Genomic DNA, 10,426 nt, shown 5'->3' with positions numbered 1-10,426 from the left:
TTGGGAAAAAGAAACATATCTGCACCTATCTCCTCCAAACAAAAAAAAGAAAAGAAAAGGCAACGAGATAATGCCGTTCCTCGTGTCATGGGGCCACCCATCATTTTCACAAGCAACCGTGAACTGAAGCAAAAGTGGTGGAGGGCATATCTGGCATTCCTAATTCTTGTAGGCCCTTGCTTGCAAGCGCCCAATAGCATAACAACCACGCCTGAGGCTGCGGCCGCAGTGCCATCCGGGGACCAGGGGTCGTCGTCGTCGTCCCTCCCCTCTCAGCCTCTCTCCCTCTCGTGCTCGTCGCGCCATAAACAAACCAAGCAAAGCAAAGGCAAAACCCCACCTCCTCCGCACCTAAGCTCGTCGTCTGCTTTTGCTCGGTGCGGCACAAGCCCCTGTCGTCGCCTCCATAATCGGGCTGTGCGAGCGTGGTGGCTGTCTGGCTTGCGGCGGCGGCGGTGATGGTGGAGATGGACGGAGGCGTGGGAGTAGTAGGAGGAGGGCAGCAGACGCCGGCGCCGCGGCGGTGGCGCCTGGTGGACGAGCGGTGCGACCTGCGCACCATGGAGACGGACTACGTGCGGCGGTTCCACCGGCACGAGCCCCTCGACCACCAGTGCTCCTCCGCCGTCGCCAAGCACATCAAGGCGCCCGTCCACCTTGTGAGCGCCCCTGCCTCTCAACCTCTTTCTTCCATGCCGCTGAATCAAATATCAATCTCGGCTATTGCTGCTGCTATGCTTTTTCTCCGTGCCGTGCTGTACGTTTCCATGTTCCATGGCGAGCAGGGTGTTGTTGTGTTGCCCAGTCGATCCGCCGCAGAGACATCGTTTCGATCGATTTCTTGATTTCTCCTTTTTGTTTGGCCCCGCCCGGTTTTGGAGTGCTGATGCGCCGCTCCTTGATTAGGAAAGATGCCGACTTGTTCTGAGTCACCCACTCGTTTGGCCCGTTTCTTCAGTCGGGAACATGGATGCCCGATTTGGAGAGAGACCGTCTTGAACCGGCACTGCTCCTTCCTGCTAGTTTCTCTCATCGCCCTCCTTTTTGTTCATGCGATTGGTCGGGCGGATCCATTGCTCGGAGGAACCACGTCGCTTTCGCTGAAAGCTTAATTTCCGTTTCCTGCCAAGAAGTCTGTGAATTTTTCCTGTATTGTTCGTTCGTCCAGCTTTTGCACCAGTCCAACAAAGGCTTTCTCTTACAAGAAAGATGGACATGAGATGCATGATTGGTGGCAAAGGCAAATGAGCCTCGAGGATTTTTAAATTCGCCTTTCTGTACCTCGTCTCACGTGGGAAGATGCTTCCCCCACCTCGAGATCCCCGCACGAAATCTGCTTTTCGCCAGATTATTTTGGGGTTTCTATCTAGGTGTTCATGCATGGGTCCCGTTCGCTGGTTAAAACTTGAGTGAAGCTGGCTAAAAAACACTGTTCTAGATAAATTGTTGTGGAAGAAAAATATTGTTTTGACTGAAAAAAGAAACCGAATAAGCTGAATATAAGGTAAGCCGAACAGGGTCATTGGCTGGCCTGTGTATCACCGCGTTAGGCTTTGAAGTTTTGTAGCTTTATTCTACAAGTAATCTTTGTATTTAAATCCAGGGTTAAAGTTTAGAGGTGTCACATCGGATATCACATAGGGATGTTATACGAGAGTGTTCGGATAGTAATAATAAAACAAATTAGAGAAGTCTTCAGGAACCCGCGAGACGAATTTATTAAGTCTAATTAATCCATCATTAGCATATGTACTGTAGCACCACATTGTCAAATCATGAACTAATTAGGCTTAAAAAAATTCGTCTCGCAGAGTAGTCGTAATATGTGCAATTAGTTATTTTTTAATCTATATTTAATATATTATATATGTATCCAAATATTTAATGTGATAGATATTAAACTTTAGGAGGAGAAACTAAACGAGACTCTGATAGAGATTGTGGTGGTGGAGGGAGATATGCTTCACTTGGACTCCACTCCTTTGGATGTGGGTTCAGCACAGCACTTGCCAGGAGATTAGATGCTTTGCAGAATTATGCGATGCACTGCCACTGAGTTCATTATTTCAAAGGAAATCATCATTTTTGGCCGACTTTCCAGCCCAAGTTATCAGCATATTCCAAAAGGATGCTGCCTCATTTCCAAATGTGAATATGTGTATACACAGTCCATAGCAACCTCAAGGGCTCTAGGCCTCATTTTATAATAATTGTGTACTGTACCTCTGATTGGAAGAGCTGTCATATTCTTCTTTCGTGTTTAGTTGACTTGTACACCGTTCCTGCCGTTTCCATGTAACACGACATGTTCGCTTGGCTTATTAACAAGCGAACAGGACAATAATTTGTGGCCATCGTTCAGCTGTACTTGATAGGACAGCCTGATAGAGTGTACAGTTAGCCTGTTAGGGTCTTTATGTGGCACATTTAATGCTCCTTCCGTCCAGAAAAGAACGTAACAATGTGTTGTGTGTCAACCAAAGTAGTTAGTTTGATCAAATTTCTAATAAATACTATTCACATTTACGGCACCAAGATAATTTATTATAAAAATATATTTTGTAATTAATATAATGATATTTTTTAATATCATAAATATTGATATTTTTTTATCTATAATTAATCGAACTTAAGATATAAAACCATGATATTATGCTAGAATTGTATTCTTTTCTGGATGGAGGGAGTACTACTTAATAGCAATCGAGACCTATTTGTCGGAAGCTTTTTGTCATGTTTGCTTGTTTTTTAAGTCGTACTTTTTCAATCAACGAACAATATTTTTCTTTCACAATAAATCAACCAACAGTATTTTTAGCCATGGCTTATCAGCCAAGTGAACATGGATTGATCTTGGTCACCTGCTTAATCATTACATTAAGTACCTGATCAAGTAATTATCTCTCAGGTCTGGTCTCTAGTGAGGCGGTTTGATCAACCACAGCTTTTCAAGCCCTTTGTGAGCCGGTGTGAAATGAAGGGGAACATTGAGATTGGTAGTGTCAGGGAGGTCAATGTCAAGTCTGGGCTGCCAGCCACGAGAAGCACAGAGAGGCTGGAGCTGTTGGATGACAACGAGCACATACTCAGCGTCAGATTTGTTGGAGGTGATCACAGGCTGCAGGTATGCTTTGTTCTTGATGTATCTATATACTGTCCATCTTACATGCAGTTCCTTCTGTTAAGGCTAGCTTGGTTGTGGTTCCAATTCCAACATGCAGACTTCTTGAATTGGTATCTTGCATCAAAACTGATAATGATTTCTTGTGTGCAACTTATTCTGTGACTGATGCATATATGCTTTAGAAAACTAGCAGTTTAGTGGTCATATGTACTATCATCAGGATTGTTCATTGATTAGATATACTTATGTCGATAAGTTGTCACCTACCTTCATCGCTATCAGCCTATCACAAATTTTTTTGCCTAACGACTGCTGTGTGTTTTATTTTGCATTCAGTAAAACTCTGCTAAAACTGGTCTTAGTCTTTGCTGCACGTCGTAACATATACGCAATGAAATACATGATAGGATTAATCCCTTTCTAATGTTTATTATCTCATTTTGCATGGTCGGGTTGATTCCCAGTATTTTCCATTAGTAACTTTGCCTCGAGTAAACGATCGAGTACAGTGAACCTGTACTTGCAACCGGAGTGTGCTTGAAACAATTGACAGGTGTATGTGCTTGGCATCTATTGTTGTTGTTAAGTAATCTGATGCTCTCTTCTGTACGCGCAGCAGGAGTATACACCGAAAGGGCTCCCCTGCTGTAGCACTGAAGCCGCAGCAGGGGCATGTGTCGAAAGGTTCTCCTGCCACACTGTAGGCACAACAGGGGCAGACGTCAAAGTCAAGCCTGCTGTCACATCAAGTCACTGTAGCAGCATGGCAGCCTGACATGTCTGTGCACTAGGATTAGATGGGTAGAGTTATATATATAGCTTCCCACTGCAACTCAGTAAAGAGAGCGAGTTCAGTTTTGCCATCTCCTCTGCAGAGCTCCGGCCAACGCTGATGTTTGTGCTGTGTGTGTTCTGTTCTTCCTCTCTTCTTTCTACCTCTGGCCATAGTGTGTGATCGGCAACAAAGGTGAGCGGTTGGCTCACCCGTACCGAAGATCCAGGGGCCAACAAGGCGGGATGTAGTACACATCCGTCAGCGCATGGTGCTCACCGTTCTGGTACCTGAAGATTTGGGATCAGGAGCGGCGTCTTCTCGCGAAGGTAAAACGCTCACGTAATCGATTGTACCTGCTCGACTTAAAGGTGGAGCAGCCGGTGTGCCTGGCAGCATGGCACACTAAGGAGCCGTGGCTGTGGCATGCCCAGTTCGACCATCTCAGCTTCGACGCGCTCGGTTTGAGGGTTGTCCCACATCAAGTACGCAGGCGAGCTGTGTGACAGCTACCTGGTCGGGAAGCAGAGGAGGCTGTCGTTCCCAAAGGCGGTCAAGTATCGCACGGCGGACGCTCTCGAGCTCGTCCACGGCGATCTCTGTGGGCCAATCATGCCACCACAAACGGTGGTTGGCGGTACTTCCTTCTGCTCGTGGATGATTACAGTCGCTATATGTGGTTGCAACTCCTGACGAGCAAGGACGAGGCGGCGGCGGCGATCAAGAAATTCAAGGCGCACGAGGAGGTGGAGAGCGGCAAGAAGCTGCACGTGCTGCGGACTGATCGGGGTGGCGGATTCACTTCGGTGGAGTTCACGGCGTACTGCGCGGATCAGAGTGTGGTGCGACACCACATTGTGCCGTACTCGCCATAGCAGAATAGCGTGGTGGAGCGGCGGAACTAGACGGTGGTCGGCATGGCTCGATCCATGATGAAGGCTAAGAGCATGTCGGTAAGGTTCTAGGGTGAGGCGGTGACCACAACAGTGTTTATCCTCAACCGTGCGCCCACCAAGGCCTTGAAGGGCAAGACGCCGTTCGAAGCTTGGTACGGGCGCAAGCCGAGCGTGTCCTTCCTCCAGACATTCGGCTGCATCGGCCACGTCAGGAAGACGAAGCCGGTCCTCACCAAGCTGGAGGACAGGAGCACATCGATGGTGCTCCTGGGCTACGACGAAGGTACCAAGGTGTACCGGCTCTACGACCCACGCGGAGGCAAGGTGGTTGTCTCACGCGACGTTGTGTTCGGCGAGAAGGCGGTCTGGGACTGAGACAGCCTAGGCACGAGGGAAGCTGGCGGCTTCACCAGCACCTTCGTTGTCGAGCACTTGGTCATCCACGGTGGTGAAGACGCTGGAGAGAAGGTGTCGACCACTCTAGCAACAGAGCCGAACACTCCTGGCGCGGTGCTGAGCACTCCGGGAGGGGTGTCAAACACTCTAGGAGTGGTGCCAAGCGGTCCTGTAGTGGTGCCGATCACTCCAGGACGGGTGCCCAACGCTCCCGTAGCGGCGCCGAGAGGTCTTGTAGTGGTGCCAACCACTCCAAGACTGGTGTCGAGCACTCCAGGAGGGGAGCCGACCACTCCAGGAGGGGTGACGAGCGGTCTAGGAGTAGTGCTGAGCACTACAGCCGAGGTGCCGAGCACTTCAGGTGCTGTGTTGACCACTCCGGCGGAACAGGGGACTCCATCGACGCCGATCGAGTTCGCCTCACCTCCAAGCGACATCACTGAGTTCGTGGATGCCTTCCACTATGGTGAGGATGTGCGGTTTCGCAGGCTGGACGACATCGTCGGTGGCACAGGGTCCTCAGACCTGGCGGGTCGGCTGCTCAATGACCTTGAGCTGCTCTCGTCAGTGCAGAGAAACCACCCACGTTCGCGCTGGCCGAGCGCGATGCAAATTGGCGACGACGATGCTAGAGGAGATGAAGACGATCAAGAAAAACGAGACTTATGAGCTCGTCGATCCACCTTCAAGATGTCGTCCGATCGGCCTAAAGTGGGTGTACAAGGTCAAGCGAGATGAGCGCGGTGCCATTGTCAAGCACAAGGCGTGCCTCGTCGCCCGAGGCTTTGTCCAGCGCGAGGGCATCGGATTCGAGGAAGTCTTTGCGCCGGTAGCGCGCATGGAGTCTATCCGACTACTGCTGGCTTTGGCAGCAGCGAAGGACTAGCGCGTCCATCACCTGGACGTAAAATTAGCCTTCCTCAACGGCGAGCTGGCGGAGACGGTCTTCGTTAGGCAACCTCCGGGTTTCGCCGTCAAGGGAGCAAAGCACAGGGTGCTCCGACTGCGTAAGGCGCTCTATGGGCTGCGGCAGGCCCCGCGAGCGTAGAACGCCAAGCTTGACGCCACGCTGGGCGAACTTGGGTTCACACGGTGCGCAACCGAGCACGCGCTTTACATGCGACGACGGGGGAAGGAGGAGCTCATCGTCACCGTATATGCGGACGACTTGATCGTCATCGACGCGCGTGCGGAGGACATCGACAGTTTTAAGCGCGAGATGGCGGCTCGTTTTGGAATGAGCGATCTTGGTACGCTCTCCTACTACCTCGGCATCGAGGTGAGACAGGGGAAGGAGGCGCTCATGCTCGGTCAGAGCGCGTACGCCTCGAAGCTGTTAGAGCGGAACAGCATGGCTGAGTACAAGCCGTACATGACTCCGATGGAGGAGCGGCTGAAGCTGACGAAGGCCAGTACCGCGGCGAAAGTAAATGCAACACTCTATCGGGGCATCGTCGATGGTCTGTGCTACCTAGTCCACACGAGACCGGACATTGCGTTCTCTGTGGCCTACGTCAGCCGCTTTATGGAGGTTCCCCGAGAGGATCACTGGGCTGCTGTGAAGCGGCTGCTGCGCTACGTCAAGGAGACGGTGGATCAAGGGATTGTCTTCCCCAAGACCGGCGGAAGTGGGCTACAGCTCACTGTGTTCAGCGATATAGACATGGCGGGGGACATCGACGGACGGTGAAGCACCTCTACCGTGCTCGTCTTCCTCGGGCCGGCTCCAATCTCATGACTGTCGCTGAAACAGAAGGTGGTGGCGCTGTCCAGCGAGGTAGAGTACGTGGCGGCGGCCACAACGGCGTGCCAATCTGAGTGAATGCGCCGGCTGCTGGGCGAGCTGACCGGTGTGGAAGCTCACCCACCAGCACTGATGGTGGACAACCAGCCCGCCATCGCCCTCGCGAAGAATTTGGTTCTCCACGACCGGAGCAAGCACATCGACGTCAAATCTCACTTCCTCAGGGACTGTGTCGATGGAGGGCAGATCGTCATCGAGTTCGTCGAAACTGGTCGGCAACTCACAAACGTCCTCACCAAGCCGTTTGGCCGTCTTCGGTTCACGGAGTTGAAGAAAATGATCGGCATGGTGGAGGTTCTAGGGTTAGCAGTAGGATTAGGAAAAGAATTGTTAAGTAATTTATTGCTTTCCTCTGTACGCGCAGCAGGGGCATGTGCCGAAAGGGCTCCCCTGCTGCAGCACTATAGCCACGGCAGGGGCAGACGCCGAAAGGCTCTCCTGCCGCACCGTAGCCACAGCAAGGATAGACGTCAAAGTCAGCCCTACTGTCACAGCTAGTTACTGTAGCAGTATGGCAGCCTGATATGTCTGTGCACTCAGATTAGATGATAGAGTTGTATATATAGCTTCCCACTGCAACTCAGTAAAGAGAGCGAGTTCAGTTTTGCCATCTCCTCTGCAAAGCTCCGGCCAACGCTGGTGCTTGTGCTGTATATGCGTTCTGTTCTCTCTCCTTTCTTCTACCTTTAACCATAGTGTGTGGTCGGCAACAAAGATGAGCGGTCGACTCACCCGTGTCGGAGATCTAGGGGCCAACAGTTGTGCCCTGCTCCACTCACCAACGATAATAAAGAATAATATGCTGATGCACAAATAATGGTGGGCTTACTTCACTATACTTATTAATAGATTAGTGCTCTACTGCAAAGCACATACCTCGCTCAACCCATAGTGGTTAGCTGCACATGACGAGCGAGATATTTTCCACCTCATCCTGACTCCTGTGTACACTGCCAGATGCATCTTGATGTGCTGCCATCCTCATCAAGTGATAGCCCCAACAAACTAACTGTTGTCGTCTAACAAAAAAAAACAAGCACCGATTGTTGTTATGCACTGGGTGATGCTTGTATGTTCTCAACTCCTTGGACTAACAAGTAGGGCACTGACTTGCCATCCTTTGACCTTACATGCCAAATTCATTGCATGAGGACCTGTCACTCGCTTGTCGTGCTCCATCCGTTATTGCTCTCATCAGCTTGCTAGCCATGGCAACAAGTGGCCATGGTCACATGCATTGCACTTGGATAATGGATGGATGCCACTTGTGACTTGTCTGAATGCAAACGCAAGGGAGGATAGATATGTAGTTTAGTTATTATCCGCCCCTTGGGTTGGTTGGGAGAACGCCAGCGGCATGCATGTGCGCTGACGACTAGTCTAATTCATCTGCTTGTCATCTTCTTCCTTTGCCTGCAGAACTACTCCTCCATCCTCACCGTCCACCCCGAGGTCATCGACGGCCGGCCGGGGACGCTCGTGATCGAGTCCTTCGTGGTGGACGTCCCCGACGGCAACACCAAGGACGAGACCTGCTACTTCGTGGAGGCCCTGCTCAAGTGCAACCTCAAGTCGCTCGCGGAGGTGTCCGAGGAACAGGTCATCAAGGATCAAACGGAGCCTCTTGACCGGTGATGGGAGATATATATAGGTCGATCGATATGTTCCGATCATTGCATTCCTTAGAATGTGCAGAGGTATTCTCCAATGGAGCCCCTAGGTTCCTGGAAAATTGCATGGAAGATGAGTTTTGAGGAACTGCTACTGCTATGCCGCGTTCAAAGTTAAGTTGTTTCCTCCTTGCGATTGTGTTTGCTGTTCTTCTCCGGCGTTGTATGTCGCAGAAGGAGAAGGACAGAATATGATGTGCTATTGTAGTGATGAAAATTGAAAGAAAAAAATCTAGAACTGTGAGGCCCTGAACATCTTCATTCTCAGATCAATATGTGGACTGGAGGGTTGTTTCTCTGTAATTAGATTCGCTCTAGATTGCTCCATCTTGATTTCTTTCTTTCTCGTGTGTGTGTGTGGTGTAAATACATGCCCGGATGGTGTGTAATTAATTCCCTAGAGGGTCATGCATGAGTTCAGCTATGGTTATGATATACTAGTCAAGAAAGAAGCCTTACCATAGAGATACTGCCGTTCAAGTTGGTTGACACCAATATTAAACATTAAAGGGTAAAGTATAATTTCAACCATCAAGTTGCAAGTCAGCCCGATTTTCAATCATGAACTATAAAATCGGGTAATGGACACCTTCTAACTGTCTAAACCAAACAAATTTGATCCTTTGGCTAGTTTCCAACTGTCTAAACCAAACAAATTTAATCCTTAAACTAGTTTCGTTTTCTGTTTTCTAAAAATTAATAAAAAAATCTGGTTAATCTCTAAAAATTCATAATTAATTTATTTTAAATTAGAAAATTATTTGCTCCATCTTGATTTATTTCTTTCTTTTGTGTGTGTGTGTGTGTGTTGTGTAAATACATGCCCCTAGTGTGTAATTTTTTTTTTTTTAAAAGCCATCCGGCAAGCTTTATTCATCTGAGAACATTGTTACATCGTTTAATATAAGAGGAATAATACAATTAGGGGGTTCATCGACCCAAGTACATGAAGCTTTTGACATAAACGCTTGCCGAGCTAGCTTGTGGGCAACTTGGTTGGATTCTGTGTCACAATGCTCAATAGAAATCTCTGCAAATTCCCTCCACAAATTATAGCATTCATAAAAAAATTGGAGCTGAAGCCATTGCCGGAAAATCACCATCCTGTATAGTTTGGACAACTTCCAAACAGTCAGATTGTACTATGACTGTGCTGCAGCCCAACTGTTGCGCTAATGTTAGACCCTCTCTCAAAGCATATGTCTCAGCCATTTGAGCATCTAGCACTAGAGGAAAATAATTACTTGCCGCTGCTATGAAGCCTCCCCCCGAGTCCCTGATCACCACACCTGAGCTTCCACAGCCGTCATCAAACGCTGCATCAATATTAACCATGAGTTTTCCTTCAGGTGGTTTCTTCCATCCTCGACATATCTTCGGAACTTTTTGGATCGACCTCATATAGTTGCTTGTCAAGGCAGCGATCGACATAGCAGCCCTATGAGAGTTCTGGATAGACTCGCCATGGACAAATCTTCTTCTTTCCCACCAAATATACCATCCCCCTGTGAGTATCAATTCAGGCAAGCCAACATTGTTTAGACGTTGCACATTACCCCCACTTCTAATTGCTTCTTCAATCATCTGCTGGCCTGAACGACCTCCTTGAGCTAGTCTGTCAATTTGGCTCCCTATTCCTAGGAAATTCCAAACAGACTTCGCTCAGCCACATGTAAACATCATATGCTTAATATCTTCACTGCTTGTCTGGCACAAGGGACATGCTGCATTATCGATCACATGCCGGTTAAATAAAATACCCTT

General features: G+C 49.1%; 1 protein-coding gene across 1 annotated transcript; it reads left to right on the top strand.

The window, feature by feature from the left end:
- Positions 1-221: 221 nt before the first annotated feature.
- On the top strand, positions 222-8,965 carry LOC136476178 (abscisic acid receptor PYL3-like). Its single transcript, XM_066473912.1, has 3 exons — positions 222-659; positions 2,909-3,124; positions 8,412-8,965. Exons 1-3 carry the CDS (start codon positions 459-461, stop codon positions 8,625-8,627), a joined length of 633 nt encoding a protein of 210 aa, XP_066330009.1. The 5' UTR covers positions 222-458; the 3' UTR covers positions 8,628-8,965.
- The last annotated feature ends 1,461 nt before the right edge of the window (positions 8,966-10,426 follow it).

Source organism: Miscanthus floridulus, chromosome 8 (assembly GCF_019320115.1).
Source record: "Miscanthus floridulus cultivar M001 chromosome 8, ASM1932011v1, whole genome shotgun sequence".
Taxonomy (NCBI): domain Eukaryota; kingdom Viridiplantae; phylum Streptophyta; class Magnoliopsida; order Poales; family Poaceae; genus Miscanthus; species Miscanthus floridulus.
The sequence above is the reverse complement of the archived record's forward strand: the minus strand, read 5'-3'. Positions and strand labels throughout refer to the sequence as shown.